Source organism: Dicentrarchus labrax, unplaced genomic scaffold, assembly GCF_905237075.1.
Source record: "Dicentrarchus labrax unplaced genomic scaffold, dlabrax2021, whole genome shotgun sequence".
Taxonomy (NCBI): Eukaryota; Metazoa; Chordata; class Actinopteri; family Moronidae; genus Dicentrarchus; species Dicentrarchus labrax.
Window position 1 is genome coordinate 29,175,252 of NW_026136719.1, and position 17,959 is coordinate 29,193,210.

The window sequence follows — 17,959 nt, forward strand, 5'->3', positions numbered from 1 at the left end:
CACTCACAATGTCATGTCTTCTATATTTTTCTTCCCTGTGCCATGCTGTTCCATATTCAGTGCTACTAAAGTTCAGCCATCCGCTGCTTCAAAGTCCCCTTGCCTCTCTCCTCTTTCTGAAATGGAAAAGCAATAATTCCTCCTTTCTCTGTCTCTCTCCAGCTTTTTGATGGAATCGAGTGCGAGTTTCCCATATTTTTCATCTACATGATGATTGACGGTAAGCCTTGTTCTATCCATAGCTGCTGTTATGATGCCTCAAGTGGGTCATTGGCAAGATAGAAGACAGACTAGTAGCATTTGACAGGAAATTACATTTTGGTGTTTGTCAGGTTTTAGAGGACTTAGAAACACCTTCTAAAAAGACGTGATGTGTGAAATGTGCGTGTGAACCTAAGGGAATAAAGTACGGAGTATAGTTTCCTTAAAGAATGTGAATTCAAGCATGATTTAATCACCCTCATGCCAGTTTAGACTCCACTGACGTTTTTAGGACCAACAAACAGTCTGATTTAAGGCCTGTTGTCCCACCTCAGACAGCTCAAACTGTTCATCTTTATGGGACCGTTTTCTAACAGCTCAAAAAGCATAAACTATCCATCAAACTCATCCAAATGAAGACAAAAACAAGTAAACAAAACTTAAAAAAAAAAAAAGACAAAATGCTCTAAAACAATTGTGTGCCTTCTGTTCAAAGCTTAAGATGGTTAAGAGGGTTCAGTCTGGCTCGATTACTAGATTATTACTAGCTAGATAAAGTAAGCGTTACCACAGCGACGGTGGATGGTCGAGGGTCAGCAAAAGAATTACAATACAATTATTGACGGTCGTATCTTCCATGCACGCTGCCTTAAGTGAGCCTGCAGTCGATGCAAGGCAAAATGTAGTCAATCAACTATGTGATGTAGTGATGGAGGTCTGTTTCAGCAACTTGCCAGTGGTTTATTTAATTCGCCAATGTAGATTTTTTGTTCGCATTTGGCCTACAGTACATATTGGGCCCTGAAGTATTTTAAAATGAACATTTCATTCCCATTTACCTGACTGATGCAGTTAACAGTTGAGCAGAAAAGCAGAGGTCTTGGTGATTATCTGGATTTAAAACAGCGTTTAATTTGTAAAGCACACATCAATGCTTTAACATAAAAGCTGCACTAATCAATATTTTTTATTTTAACACTGAACTAAATGATGTGTGTGAAGGGGGTCGTTCCGACAAAACCACAGAAAATTCTCACCAGACTGCAGTTCCCTTCAAATTAACCGAGCATTTTAGTGTATTTCAGCTTCATTGTTTTGGTTTTATGGCCCAACTAGTTTCCAGCCACAACAGGCAGTTTTCAGTAAAATAGCTCAAATAAACCCCGTAAAACACTGCATATGACCTGCCCAGCACCAAACAGCGGACAAAGTTAGCAAATAACTGGTGAACATAGTGGAGAATTTAGAAGCTAAAGCCCTCATTTCCCTCAGGAGTTGGTGGAGAGTAAAACAATCTTTAATAAGAGAGATAATATTGGACTTCCATTCATCAGATGGCCATAAACATGCCTATAAATGCTAATCTTGCTCTGTATCTGCCATATGTGTTAATAGACAACGGTTTGGTAACATGTTTATCATATTAAAATTAAAATTAAAATTTAATGGTTATAACACTGATCCCAGTACACACACTCCACCAACCTCTGTAGGACAACCGAAGAACTGAATTCATAGAGAAAATAGGTGATAAGGAGGTAACATTTTCACATGTGCAAGGTTTTCAGAATGTGCATATGTACTGTGAACATGTGTGCGCACACACACACACACACACACACACACACACACACACACACACACACACACACACACACAGTACATATGCATATAGATGCACACAACCACACAAAGTGAAAAAAAAAAACATAGGCATACATGCACATGTAAATGCAAAAACACCCAATCATCTCACTCCTACACATACATACATACATATTCCCTTATTATAACACATACTATTGAATTGCATAGATTTATACAGAATGTAGATGTTGAATGTTGTTGTATCATTACATATGCAAGATATCCTCCAAAAGTTTGAATTAGTATCATTAATGTGTGTGTGCATGCATGTGTGACTGTTTGTCTGTGCGTGTTTGTGTTGCAGGGGTGTTCAGAGGAAATAAAGCTCAGGTCAAAGAATACCAGGACCTCCTTGAACCCATCATCTTCCAGTCTTTTGAGGGTGAGTAATCATATATATATATATATATATATACAAACTCACACATAAATGCAGGGACTGATGGATATGGGAAAATTCTGAATGCACAAACACGCACTTATAACTTTATCTGATTTGGCATATCAATATGGTTCGTTCTGGAGCTTCTGAATCTGCCTCTGTTCACTCTCCCTCTAGCAATGAAAAAACTTTCTCTTATTAAATCGTGTCATCCATATTCATACACCCCGTACTCTGGCTGAGGATCACAGGGGCGTTACGTTCAAGTGAACTCAGCCTTTCCTCATGAGCAAAAAGCTTGGCTTCTATATTCACCTGCACCCATTGCTGCAAGGGGAGACAGTCAAATGATAGGGATGTCAAGAGCTTTGAGTTTCTACTGGGCCATTCATAATGGAACGGGAATAATTGGAGTGTAGAAAGGATAATGATGTGAGACAGAGCTGACTATAGTTGCCTCAGACTTCTCCACAGAGCCTTTGTACTGGTTATGTATGAATTAACAAAAGTCCTGAAGTTAACTGGCTGGCTTTTAAATAATAACACAAGTGTACTTTATTTCTCTTTTACCAGTAATGTCCATGAAAAGTCTAAACCCACAAATGTATTTGCTGCTGTCAGAAGCAGCTATTGTGTGTTCTGCTGCAGGTTCGCCCAACCTCCCAGGAGTCATGGGCTCCCATTGTTCTCATTATACACAGACACAAGCAGGGTGCAGCTCTGGGAGACGTGCCGCTGTACACTGGTGAATGGGCAATGTTAACTACGGTTGTGCCATCCTTTGAGTCTGTATTTTCCCTTTAGGTGGGTTAGATTCATATTGGACCACACTTTCAGGCTGAGGCAGAGCAGAATTGTATGAGTACAAAGATTAGAGCTGGGGCTATCCTACGTGCAGGTACATATGCCATTTTGTAACCCTATTTGCATCTTCAAATGAATAATTATGTATCTGAAGTTACCAAAATGTAGCCTGATAATCAGTCTGAATTATATCATTCAGTCTTTCATCGTGCTCATGTCAGCCAATTTCTGTGATGGAGTTTAATTTCCCCTTTCTTTTTAGGTTAAATATATCAACAACTGATGCAGACATTCATATTCTTCTAACTTTTATTCTAGTGCCACCATCAAGCCCAAATTTGAATGCATCCAATACTTTGGTTCATGACCAAAAAACTGCAAAAGAAAAAAAAGAATGTAAAATAAGAACCCTTGTTATCTTTACCTTAGAATGAGCCTTTTATACTTACAGAGGGAGCTCCTTTTATATGGAGTCCACCATGTTGAACTGCCTGGACCAAACACTGGCACTAGATAGAGCCTTTCACATTTTTACAACTTCTGCGGCCACTGCAGTTTCTCCCACACACTTCTAAGGCAAGCAGTATTCAGTTGGTTGCAACTTCAATGCTTGATGCCACAAAAATCTGCACACTGGTCCTTTAAGTTAAAAGAATTTTCCTGTTTCTTCTATGGCCAACAGCCGGTTTGCATCCTCACTGCAGGCCTTATTGCTGCTAACTTTAATTTGTGCTTTGGGCAGGGGGGAGAAAAAAGAGACACTATTCACACAGACCACACAAAAGCAGTGGCTACAGCAGTGACAAGGACATGATCCCTCACTGGCTTCCCACCCATATACACTGCTAGAATGTTTGCCTGGGCAAGTGCTTTTTCTGCTGCACTATCTGGGCGCCCTAATTAGTCAGCTGCCTTCTCTGACTTTAATGACTATACCTTTAAATTTGGACTGAATTGGCACAAATTATTACCCTAAGCAGTCAGGAAATACTTTGTTCCATTATGGCAGTTCAGCAGCTGGAGCCCATTACGTGCCTTTTATGGTAGATCTATGAAAACGCACTTTTAGAAGTATTCTTCCTGTACCTTTGTGTTTTAGTTTTTAAAAATATATTCACCTGATATGTTTTCATCAACAGCCCATGTAAATAAAAAAATACCCCAGTTGCTTTCATTTGCCCGTTTAATATACAGATTTCTAGGTAATTTTTGTATAGTGTAAGAAGTGTGTACATAAAACTTGAAGATCTCCTTAAGTAGAAAATTAGTTTAAAGATTTCGCACATACTTTGTACTACTGTGTGAACTTGTTGCTACACTCTGCATGCGTCACCACTGCAGCCTTGTGATGTTTTCTGTATGTACATGAGTGAAGTATTTTCACTCAAACACAGACAACATATGTCCAGTGAAGCTGTCTACATACAGACACACACAGCGCTCACAGTCCTTTTCTCTAATGCCAGGCCATGCTGTGATCCCCAAATACTACTACGTACCAGCTGACTTTGTGGAGGCGGAGCAGAACAAGCCTGGAAGCCAGAAGCGTTTCCCTAGCAACTCCGGCCGTGACGGGAAGGTCTTCCTGTGTGGTCAGGCCCTTTACACCATCGCCAGGCTGCTGGGTATGCCTCTGTGTGTGTGTGTGTTTGTGTGTGTGTGCTTTGGTATGACACTCCAAACCCACACATTCATTCTGTTCAGTCTGCAAGTTCATTAATAATGCAAAACTAATATGACCTCTAGTTCATATTGGATGAGATTTATTATAGCATGTCAGAATATTTTCTGTCATAACACACGGTTTTTGTGAAACAATTAGTATTTCGTTATTCATGATTATCTAAATATTGTTAATATTACTTAATTCTTCACTGACAAGAATCCAAAGATTCAGTGTGACTCATCCATTGTGTGTGTATGTGTGTCTGTTTAAATGGGGAAATAAATGTTTTTGTCTTTCTGTTTTTCACACTTGCCTATGTGGGCGTGTGTTTTGTATGCATCTTAATGTCTACCTTTGTGTGTGTATGTGTGTGTCCATGCTCACATTCCAGTGGATGAGCTGATCAGCCCTAAAGATATTGATCCCATCCACCGCTACGTGCCCCGCCAGGACCAGCGGAACGTCAGCATGCGATACTCCAATCAGGTAAGCTGTAACAAGGACTGCGATTGGCTGACGGCACTTGGCTCTCATGTGAACTTTGCACACTCATGTACGGTGGACATTCATTCTCAGTACAATCTTGGATTCAAGTGCTCCTTGTTAAGCTGTATTCACCCTTGTAAATATGAATTATTGGAGTATTTTAGTGCTTTTAGCCTGAAGTAATAACAACATACTCAATAAAAAAAGTTTTACTGGCTATTGTGTTATGTTAGAAATTAAATCTGTAGCAAGTGGACTACTCACCGTGGAAAAAAGTATTAGTTTTATGTTTGTAATTTTGTATTTATTTAGCCTATCCAACACAACTTAGAAGTGTAAATGAGGGATAATAACAGACAAGTTGTACGTTCATAATTGTAATGCATAATCACAAGCCTGAGGTTTTAAATTCTGGTTGTTTGAAATTTGTCCTTTTGAATACATTACACACAATAAATTGTTTTCATATTCTGAACACACTTAGCCTAAAAGGATAGAGGATAGCTGTGCATCCCGCACTACACAACATTGTTAAGACTGTCTTCGCAGCTGTCCTCTTTCCTCAACTTAGCGTTGATTTGATTTGAAAATCCACATTCACTCAAGTATCAAAAAGGGTTGTAGCATTGTTCTCCTCAGGCTTTTTAATCCACTTTTTTTTTTAACTCAGCCTCACGAGAGTTCCTGGTAAATTAATTTAGAACAACAAACAAACACCTGCATCAGAGGTGCTGGTTCATTTGGACATCTGGCAGCCAATAGACCCTTTTCACAGCACACATTTTGGCTTGGCAAAGCAGGAAAACCACAGGTGGAATTAATAACATTAATGATGGCTAAATTCCATTTAGGTGTGCCAGTTCCAGGGTTCTTGTATTGTGCATGCTCACTAACTGACATGTCTTACTGGGACGCTTGGTGGAATGAAGCCATTTTACACCTGTGCTTTCCTGCTTTGACAAGTCAAAATGTCTGCTGTGAAAAGTGTCGGTTGGAATCAAACATTCTCAGTGGTCGTGGTATGAAAAAAAAAGCATGTTACGGTAAAAATGTCATTAAAAAAAGATAAGAAATGTATAGCAGTATTAACTACTCGCGTAAATGGTAAGTGCCAACATATGTAATAAGAAATATATCGCTTAGTTGAGCTGGATTTATACTTGACACAAGGGGTTAACAGAAGTTCTACTAACGATACCTACAGTGTAGGTTAGTTAGAAGGGTGTAACTCGTATGATCTGCTGTATTCTTTAGTTTAGTCTGAGTTACGCATGTTCTCGAACTGGACTAACAAGAAGGTAATTTCTGTTTTGCCTTGAATTTTCATTGACTAGGCGACTTCTGCAAATACTACTACATGCAATCACTGTGCCGTCTTTCTGTCATTGTGATAGAGCAGCTCTCCGGCTACCATAGGGACTTGAGTGAAGATGACTTTGGTTGATGTGTGTTACTGAAAAGGAGAACATTCCGTCTAAGCCTGTCCTCATCTTCCTTATTGTTGTGTTCGCTATCAACAATCTGAGAAATCATCAGAAACTTGTCGGAAAAAACCCAGGCGCTATGTGCGTGGGATTTCAAAACTATGAAGTAACCCACAACTGTGTATCCACCCTTACTCCTGCACGTTCTGCCCACAAACTCCGCTTCAGGCAATTCCCATATCAAATATAGGTTCAATCCTGTTTACAACTTTGTTGTGTCATTCATATGTGCTAAAGCTTTAATTACAATTCATCAATCAACACCTAAACAGCAGAGACCATCCTTTCTATCTTGCCAGGGGCCAATCTTGTAGACATGGATTAAACCCAGTCCATTTCCTCCACGAACTGCCTCTCTGAATGGAAATCATGTCTGAGGTTTAATCCATATCTGAGAAGGCCGGCAGCTCTGTGGATCACACAGATGAAGGGTAGAGATACGTACACAATGGCCTGGTGTTCATTCTCTTTGCTGTACAGTCCCATTCTGCTCCTGTATGTTGACTTTTGTTTTTGAAGCTTGGCTGATAAGATGGGCTGCTAGAACGAGGCGCTCAAGAGAGGATAGGTCTGGAGAAGTATGATGAACGCCAGACTGAATCAAATGGGTTGCAGGGAGAAAGATCCACAGAGGGAACAAAGACGAAGGGAAACAAACAAAAAGAGAATGTCAGCCAGTAGAGAAACTTTGCGGGAAGACAGAATAAGAGAGATGAACATTTGTCTCAAAGAGATACAAACGTCATTATCTAACTCTCTAGGGCTTTCTAATATTCTTTAATACAAGGATGGCCGACTCTGTAAGTGTGTAGAATTGGGATTTTTTTCACTTAAAGGTTTTGACATTTAGCAGATATTTCTCATCTTGTCTTTCGCTGTGCTGACTTGTTTTTAGAGAGAAGTGGTTTTAGATTTTCAAACTCTATTATGCTTTCGCCTCCATTTCACTATGTAGCCGTCAAATACCGGGTCTCTTGCACCAGCTGCTATGTTTATTGATACACCAACCAAGCTTTTTAGGCAGACCTTTCCTTATCTTAACTTATAGCCCTTCATCGTCACCACCAGTCATGTTCCAGATATGTTCACTTGAAGTAAATTTAGAGTGGATATTGTTTGATTGCAAAATATACAAAGGTGGATGTAATAGTGGATGTTTCAGCATGTTTTTTATCACACATGTTGAACCATCATTGTTTGCATTCGTACTACTACCACTTGGAGGTTCAACATTTCAACCATTTATTCATAAGTGGTTATTTAAACTGGTTTTACATTACTATACTATTTCAATCATTTATCCATTAAGGCTGTTTTTCTAGTTTTAGTTTCATTTATTTTGCACAGTTTAAAAAATACATACAAAAGACAAGGATAATAAATGGTATACGTTGCTAAAAGAGGCAGAAAACCCACGTGGGCTTATTGGGAGCCTTCACCTAAAGTTAAAATTTCACAGTTTAAATAACAGAGAATTAACACAGATTTTCATCCACTACTTTAGCTACTGTATCTATTTAAACCACTCTCCAGTCTCTGCTCTCTTGCTAACTGGTTTTAATGAACTCAACATGTGGTGTTCAGGTGCTGAAGCAACCTTAATACGTGGATGTATTTTTCAATTACATCTTAATTTCTGTTAGTTTAATTAGTAGAGTAACACCACAGTCTTTCCACATTACCCCTGGCAACTGTAGAAGTACCCCCCTGGGGGACCAGTACCCATTTGGGAGTCCCTGCTCTAAATAATCTGGGTTGCTGAAGGGCTAAAGAGTATTTATCAAAATTTGTAAGATCAGTACATTTTTTATATCTTTAATTGGGATCAAACAGAGAACAATCTAGATTGTGTGAAAGTTAATAGAATATCAGCATCATCTTACTTGTGTTAGCAGATGTGGTGTGATATTTCCCTGTAGGAAAACAGGATGAATACATGCAGCTCCGTTGTTCTGGCAACATTGCTTTTATGAAATCAGCTTCTAAACTAGTATGCAGTGTGAGCAAAGCCCGACTCCCCTCAGGTAGGCTGCATATTTCGCTGAAATTACTTTTATCACAATAACACTTTGTTGAAACTGGATGTGTAGGCAGCGTGACAGCTCACTGTGAGCCCAGCCTCTGATGGTAGCAGGCACTGCTCTGCGTGCAGCCCATCAACAAAAGCCCATCACATTTAGTTTGATGTTTTCAGCCACATGCAGTCCAAATAAATGTGAGTGAATGGTTTTACTCCGGCTTCATTTCTCAGAAAATTGAAGGCCCTGTGGTTTGCTGTCACAGCGATGAGGCACTATCTTTTCATGGGCATTTGAAATGTAATTTGGGGCTCACACTATTTGTTAATGAGGTTATTGAAGAGCTGACAACTTGTTACTGAAGTTAATGCAAACTGTGAAGGCTAACTGGGTGTGCTCAGTTTCATCAGTGGATAGTGTGTGCAGGTGGGAAAGAGATAACGAATTCAGCCCACCAACTGAGGCACTGAGGTAAATGTGACGGTAAGAACCATAGCTGGTTCGCAGTATAGTTAGATAGGCAATTGTCTAAGGCACCAGTGGGTGGAGGGCACCCAGAGAAAGGGGGTAAGATTAATATTAACCATTTGAACCTGATTGACTCTTCATAGAGACACATCTGAACATGCAGAGCCTCATAAACATATTGCTATATTCAACTTAGACTTTCCAGATATGGCAATTTCTCTGATGCCAGTCACAGATGGAACACCCGAAAGAAATCATAGAAAAAAGACACTGCTTGTAACTCCAGATCTTACCACATAATAATCTTGTTTAGACTTAAAAATAATCCAGTGATTGTAGTCCATCCAGAACATGGATGTATTAAGAGAAGTGGATACGGCTGTTGACAATACACCTCAAACTGCAAACAAAGTCAGTTATTACTCTCCATATTATACATTTTTAATCCATGAAGGTTTTGTATTTGTAAAACTTTCCCAGAGCCTATGTGACGTCTTCCCAATGTAAAGTCTAGTAAGAAGAAACACTAATGTGCATGTGCAGTGGGCTGTGCAACACAGAAGAAAACCTGGAAGCTAGTAAACTATTTGTGCTTATGTGCTCAAGCATGTTCCATTCAAGTAAACGAGACAGGCTTTTAATTCCTTTTGCACAAAACTCTTGTTCAGCAAAGATGGGAAATACTATAAAATTGTTTATATTAACCAGTATGAATATTACTAAATTTGGCCATCAAATAACATATCAAATACGAATCATACAACCTAACTTAACCTAACCTAACTTAACTGATCTCACAATGTGTAGCATGTCCATATTGACAAATTTGTGTGTACACTTGCTCAAGCAGGCGTCCTAGTGAGCGTTAAAGGGTTTTATACATCTGGTCTGCAAAGAACAAACACAGAACATCTATAAAATTAATTTATTTGTCGAAACATGTAGCCACATCTGGCTTGTAAAGGGGACCTACTTCTAATTGGGACCCTGCTTTTAGTTGTTTGTTTAGTTTTATAGCATTTAACTCTTTAGCCGCTAAATAGCTAGCTGCTAACTGTGTCTGCTGTTTGGTGCTGAGCAGGTGTACGGTGGGTTTTTAGTGCGTTTGTGCTGGAAACAGCTGCCTGCTGTTGAGTGATACATTTGTTTTACAGACGAGAAGTTCAGTGTTATCCACATGCAGAAAAAATCCAGTAGTGCTGTGCATGTCTTTAAAATAGTCATAATAAGGAAATTAGTTGACGTGTTGGAAGTCCTTTACTTTGTATTTACGGTGATTAGAAAGGAAGGCATAATTTCAAACACAGGTGTTGCAGGTGTGTTTCTCTTCTGTCTTTAGAATTCAGTAAATCAGAGAAATCAATTTCCATCCGAGTTCTCAAGCAGCACCACCTGAAAGCTGACATGAATGCAGCAAATCAACAGACTTTCAGTTGCAGAGTGTATCCTGCCCTCAGCCAGGGGAAATTAGATGCCGCTGATTATACATGTGGCTGGTGCTAAGCTGAGCACCTTGTAGGGTCAAAGGGCCACACAAATTGTAGACGTTATTCTTTTTTTCCCACTATCCTCCGCTGCTTCTCTCAACTCTGTACCCGTTTCTTTGGCATTGCTTTATACCATCTCTCTCTGGCTTTAATTCGTCCGTCTTTTTATCTCTTATTTTCACTTCTGTATATCTTTCACTCACACCTTTACTGTCTCAGTCAGACGCTTAGCTCACACGTGTTCACAGAAAAAAGGAGAAAGAAGAGGAAAAGTAAAAGAGTAAAGGAAGAGGAAGAAGAAGCCATTTGTACTTTTTAGTTTGCTGTTTTGTGTTTTAAGCAAGAAACATTTTCTGTGTGTATGTGTGTATGTGTGTAGCAGCTGTCTTGTTGCCTCTACATCATTGACGTCCAGTGTTTAGTCTGCAGGCAGGAAAGGCACATGGGCGTGCTGGGCTTTCACATGTAGTTAAGGCTTGATTTGTACGCTTTCCCTCTTTCTTCCGTTGTCTATGCGTATAATTTGCTTCCCCATTTGTGTATCCAAATAAAACTCAAACATGCCTGTGTTATGAGTGTGCATGCACCCATCCATCTCTGTCTTTATATGAGACATATTTGTGTTTCTGTGGGCACAGTTACATGCAAGTGTGTTTGTGTGCATATATTATTCATCGTTCCATTACTTCCAAATGTTATGCTACCACGTAAAGTCCCTGCATCAATTCATTCCACAGCTGGAGAAAATAAGATGCTCCACAATGTTAAATCCATGAATAGCCTGCAATATTGTGCCGTTTGGTTCCACATACAAGCTTACATAAGGTTACCTCTTGGTTGTTTGACATCAGCTCCGGACTTCCTGCAGAAAAATTTGTTTTAAAGAATTAGCGAGGTTTTACTCCTTCACTTAACCTATAAATACCTGTTTAAGTACTTAAGGCACTGTTTGAGTCTTTTCCCCCTAAAATATTCCATTTCAACAGATCCAATTTAGAAACTATTTTATTGTTATAACTCTACACACTGAGTATAAGTGGCAGAAAGATATGTTTGGGTCTACCTTTATATCCTTACTGAAATGTGTGATTACACTGTTATTTATTTATGTTTTGCAGTTATACAAGTGTGCTATTTTCACATCATTTTGATCCTATTCCTACATAAAGCCTGCTGTGACTCTAAACTCTGCAGTGCCTTCGATGGCATGGCAGCACTTAATATTCTTGCATGTGCCTAAGAAGTGCGTATTAAGAATGTGCACAACACAGCATCAATTTTACGTGGCCAGTCTAAATTTAAAAATGATTATACAGCACATATCCACATATTAAACATAAGTAACGTGATGCATTAAATTTGCATCATGTGTGCATCTCAGTGGGAAGGGAATATGCTTTTGCCTGAAACAACTAGCATTTGGAGGATGGGAAGTTGTGATTTAGTCAGTGAATGGGCTGTTTATGCAACTTTAATGTGTAGTGGAGCTTGGCAGGTACAGGAAGCTTTTACTCCAGTAATGAAGTGCAAGCCTGTTAAATAGAACATGAAGCTATAAAATAATGCTACACAGGTATGTATAAAATTCATGTGGCAAATAGTGAAAAATCAGCAAAAGTACATTACTACAGTGCTGCGGGCACCTCTGTGCTCTAATAATAGTTGCAAATGGATTATTTTTAAAGATTGACCCTGTGGATAAGTGGTGCTTTCCTTGATATTTAGCAGCTAACAAAGTGCAGGGGTCGACTGTGTTGAGTTTTTCTGCTTGAGAGACAACGCACTCCCAGGGCTGTGAGGGTGAGTCAGATCAAACGCACCCCGGGGAGCGTGGCGTGACATCCCACTGACAAACATGCAATAATACACAGCAGGCATAGCAACTGGAGGATCTGAGAAGTCATGAATGGCTGTAAAAGTAAATTAGTAGGTTATGTCACACACTCGCTTTTAATGTTATACCCTTAATCTACTCAGCTATTCAGGCGTGCCTGCAGTGTCACATTCCCCCAGTCTGTCTCTCCTTGCTGTATCTTTTTCTCCATCTGTCTCTTTGAATTTTGTTTTATTTTTTATGAATTCAACAACCCACATACAACACGGAAGCATATGCAAGAATAGCACTTTTGGGCATTACAAACAAAGCAATGTACCAGTCAGCTCTGTCATTGTAAAAACTCTAGAAACTTTTGGCTTCTGTCAGATTTCTCTTTTATTCACACACACACATATTTCACACTATGTTAGAAGAAGGTTAATGGAAAAGTTGCGTTGTGGTCCACACTGCGGGAGCCGTCAGTCATCAATCAGAGATAAGCCGTGGGTCAGGAGAGGCCCCCGATTGGATAGTACAGCGTGGGGAACAAACATACCTCCCCAGAGGGAGGATAGAAAGGCCAGAGAGAGGCTGAAATATACAGAGCTATAGGGAGGGAAAAAGAGAGTGATGAACTCATTTCATTGTGTATATTTATTTTTAAGTTAGCAATGAGGGCACAAAGACATAGCTCTATTTAGAAACATTCATTGGCTCCGTGTAATGTGAAAGGCTCTCTATGTAGAACTCCCGGTCCCACTGAGAATTAGCACCTCAGTATAGCTCTATGCAGCTTTTTCTGTGTCGATCAACCTTACTACCTTACAAAGTGAGAGTCTTTTAAGATGTACTTTACTTCAAGGTAATTTTTTTTAATCTAATCTATTCTTTTGTGTAAAGTTTGGTAGCTCTTCTTCTTTCTACAGAGCACTAAATAATTATACACATAGTGCAAGACAGCCACATTTAAATTTTATATCTATTTTAAATACAAATAAACCAGAAATATAATTGACATGCACCGATCAGCCATAACATTATGAGCACTGACTGGCGAAGTGAATAACACTGGTTATCTGGTTATCACGGCACCTGTCAGTGGGTGGGATATATCAGGCAGCAAGTGAACATTTTGTCTTCAAGCTGATGTGTTAGAAGCAGGAAAAATGGGCAGCGTGAGGATTTGAGCGACTTTGACAAGGGCCAAGAGCATCTCCAAAACTGCAGCTCTTGTGTGGTGTTCCCAGTCTGCAGTGGTCAGTACCTATCAAAAGGGGGTCCAAGGAAGGAAAAGCGGTGAACCGGAGACAGAGTCATGGACGGCCAAGGCTCACTGATGCAGGTGGGGGAGTGAAGGCTGGCCCGTGTGGTCTGATCCAACAGACGAGCTACTGTAGCTCAAACTGCTGAAACAGTTCATGCTGGTTCTGATAGAAAGCAGTCAGAACACACAGTGCATCACAGTCTGTTGGTATGGGGCTGCAGAACATTCTGACCACCAGGGTGCCCAGGTGCTCATAATGTTATGCAGCCACATATGTATATGTAATTTCCCTCTCAGCAGAGGATTGTTCCAAGGAAATTATTATCAGATACACTGTGTAAAAAACTGGCTATAGGCTGAATAGTGACAGGACTGTTAATTAGTAGTAGATTATGATACATTACATTTTGACCGTGCAAAAAGGGCCAATGTGTAGGATTTAGTGGCATCTAGCGGTAAAGTTGTATTGCAATCATATACATATTTGAATACAGCTTAGGCATCCAAGTGTGTAGGGGAAACTGGTGGCCATGAAACAGGAAAGGTCCTATTAAGAACCAGTGTGTGGTTTGTCCATTCTGGGCTACTGTAGAAAATATGACACCAATTCTTATCTTCAGGTGTTTATACACTAATGAAACACACCTATGAATATTATATTCCATTTCTGCCAATAGATCCTCCTAAATGTTACATAGCCTATAAATCTGGATGATTATCCTTTGAGTGCACATGGGGCTGGAGAGGGGACCTCCACTTATTCTTGCTGTGTACAATGTTTTCCAGTCCATTTGCTTTAGGGTGTAAATGTGTTTCATTAAGTGGTATGTATGTACAGGCAGTTACACATTTATAGTGTGAAGAGTGTAAAATGTTTTTTTTCTGCCTCAGTAAGTCGAGAGACTGTGTGCCGTTGTCATCATCTCCCTGTATCTCTTTGCCAGAGAGCCGTGTTACTGATAGAAGCCATTTCAGTGGCTGTGTGGCAAGATGAGAGAGAAACGAAATGTGGATATTACTCTAGATTCAAACAGCAGACCACAGATCAAAGGTCAGTGGCAGGACACCACCGAATAATCTACATACTTCCCTCTCTGAAGAGCAAAGTGACCCTGAGCAGCATGGAACAGATGGACGTTGCCTTCTGACCCAAGCCTTCGCGCGCACACACACAATCCCACACACTGCATTTTCAAACTAACATGCATGTCCTCCACTTCATACAAGCTCACCAACATGCACTGATGTTCCATCTATATCCTTTGCCTCACTCACACACATGGACATGTACACACACACACATGCACACGCACACACACACACACAGACTGAGAGTGTGCTAAACCCTGCTGTTTGCCAAATGGCCTGGTGGTGGGCAGGAAATGTCGAGCCCAGCGGTCTGTGACAGTAAAAGCCCTAGAGAGATGGCTACTGACCTTAACCTGCAGGGAAATGGACATCACTCAGACGCACTCACACCCTTTGCATGCATTAAGTCTTGACACACCACCCGTGCTTGAATGCATCCTCTGGTCACACTCATACCAACACATGCACTTGCCTTTACTTCAGAAGGGTGGGTGTGCGCGTCTGTCCTTCTCTGACATACCTCTGTTTGGTCTTCCATGTTACAAGCTGTTCTCTGTGCCAGGGGCCCCATTAGCTGTGTATGATAGGTTTGGCCCTTTCTCTTCCTATGTCTCACTGTCAGTGTTATTGGGCAGCCCTGGTGTACAGTGTCTTCCTGTTTACAGCTGACGTATCGCATAGAAACAAAGGGGAAGCAAGCTGCCAGGATACACAGCCTCAGGGAGGATGGAAAAAACACCTGAGTTGAGATCAAATATTTGAACCTGCTGTGCTCAATTCATCTAAACCCTCACTTGAACAAAAGGTTGTCACATCCCTTGTACATTAAGGTACATCAGCCCCTCCTGCTGCTGGATTCAGAGCATTAGAGGAGTACAGGATTTGTGTTTGGAGCTAGGTGTGTTGAGAGGAAGGCTTCTTGGCTTCTATTAGTGGTTTGTTGATGGTTACTGCTGACAGTGTACAAGCTCAGGCATCACAATAGGGGGGCTGTTCACAGTACTCACACCTGCACTTACTAGCTCTACTTAAACCCAAGAATTGTTACAGCAAACAAAGATTCAGACATTTTTTTGTTGAGATAGAAGAAATGGTCTTTTTTTTTAGCCTGAAGCCCGAAGTCTGAAAATGCAAATGATGTGCCCCATGCACAAAAAAAGGGAATCACTTACAACTCATAAGGATTATATTAAGACTTATTTAAGTATGTTTTAATTAGTGTATGATCACCTGCAAATGAGATGCCACCAAATCCTTAACATACGTAGACTACAGCAAAACTGTTTGTTCTTGTTGGTACACAGATAGCTAGAAAGTGCAGAGAGTGCAGGCAGGAGACATAGAGATGGTTTTCCTGCTAACTCTTTTCAGGAAATGCAGATATAAGATGGTGAGCGGTAGCACAGTAACTCAGTGGAATAAAGAACAGCCCCTAAGCATCTGTTCTCTCATCTAAATGAACTGAATTTATATGCTTCAATTGTATGCTTGTAAGAGACAAAAAATGTTGGCAGGACAAACTATATAGGATGGCTGCTGGAGAACAGACTGCTTTTGATGCTCCACTTCTAATATGCTTCATTGGATTAAGACGTGAATCTGCGGGACATGTGGGGTTCCTCTTTTAAACGTCTAAATGCAACTGCAACCTTAAAACAAAACGGTTGGTCTGAACTTAACTGTCGCTACCTACCCGAGTATCAAACATTATAATGCGCTCAGTATAATTAAAATCATTGTCACATAATCCTTTTGTGATGGAGGAAAGTATTCTGAAACCGAATAATGATGTGGGCAGTCATGCAGCACAGCCACAGCACGGTCGGGAATGTAAAGAGTGAGGAAGAGATTCTCTCTTCCTTTTGTCCTTATCAGTGTGGGTTCATTGTGGTTAACTTCAAAAGCATCCCCTAAGAGGACATTGATGTCTGTGCACAGGAAATGCAGCATCAAACCTTTAACAAGGCTCACAGAGGTCAATATCACGAAATGCTAGGAGACTGACTGAAGGTATAGAACGAGGAGCTTTTATTTCATCTGTGCCTGTGACATCCTGTATAAGCATACACACCACAGATAGCACCTCCTGTAACGGCCTTGGCGCTATAGCCTCCCTGTTGACAAGTGGCCGACATGTCTCTTGTGTAATAATAGCTTTGCTCTCTTTGAGTTTTCATATCTACTAATACATCTGACTAGACCTCACCTCTGACTGTGTCCAAAGAGAACCGCTGGGACTACTTTCTAAGTGCTCCTCTGGCAGAAAGTATGAAACAGTGCAGTCTGTTTATTTGTTGAGCAGTTTTAGAGCTTTTGTGAGTGCGTGTGTGCGAATGACAGAGAGTAAGAGAGAGAGCACATTAGAACCGTAATGCGCATCTGTTCTCAGAGTTGGTAATTATGTGCGTATATGTACTGTATGGGTGTATGGGTGCATCTTTCTGAGCGTTGCCTGGCACAGCCACTAAGGACATATTTCGGTTCCAGGGTCATTGTCAGCCAGGCTTTGTGTGTGCACATTAGAGCTTGTTCACAATAATGCACACACACCCTCTGGCAAGTTAGAGGCAATGCAAGTTTTGCCATTTGTTTGCTTGTGTTTGCTGCTGTGAAACGACTTGTACAGGGATGGAAAGTTGAGGCGTTATCCAGAATTACAAACACACACAGAAAGAGAAACATCACCTGTACAAGACATCCTGTCACCACTAGGCATTAGATTTTCATATGTGGCTGCATTTGTATTTATTTCTCGCTGCAGTACTCGGATCATTATGCACACGTCACACACAGACGGCCACTTATCTTCCCCAGCCTCCCCGGCTCTCCAGGTATGATATCAAACCGGGCCGCTCTGACAAGCTGAGGCTACTGTAGCTCACACCTTGGCTTCCCTTTAATATCAATTGATTTTTTTTTCTTCTGCTGCTTCACTCATTAGGATTCTCCGGCGGAGGATATATATTTCTGAGGGGAGTCTGGGGAGCAATGTATCGCTTTCTCAGTCAGGGCGCCTTTACAATTACACCGGCCAGCGGCGTGCAATCCAATTCTTCACCTGGTTCTCCTCTGCTGGGGTGATTCCACCCTCCTTCTCTCTCCCTCCCTGCCGGTCTTTCCGTCTCCAGCTCTGCAAGTTTCTTTTCC

The 17,959-nt window shown here is 40.7% G+C and overlaps 1 protein-coding gene across 4 annotated transcripts in view; it reads left to right on the forward strand.

Moving 5' to 3' along the window:
- Window positions 1-17,959, forward strand: part of phkb (phosphorylase kinase, beta) — a 106,120-nt gene that overhangs the window by 46,596 nt on the left and 41,565 nt on the right. For all 4 annotated transcript variants that reach the window (XM_051380117.1, XM_051380116.1, XM_051380115.1 and 1 more), the window contains 4 exons: window positions 163-220; window positions 2,153-2,230; window positions 4,501-4,659; window positions 5,092-5,186. In XM_051380117.1, coding sequence (XP_051236077.1) covers window positions 163-220; window positions 2,153-2,230; window positions 4,501-4,659; window positions 5,092-5,186 — 390 coding nt within the window. The remainder of the gene's footprint in view (window positions 1-162; window positions 221-2,152; window positions 2,231-4,500; window positions 4,660-5,091; window positions 5,187-17,959) is intronic.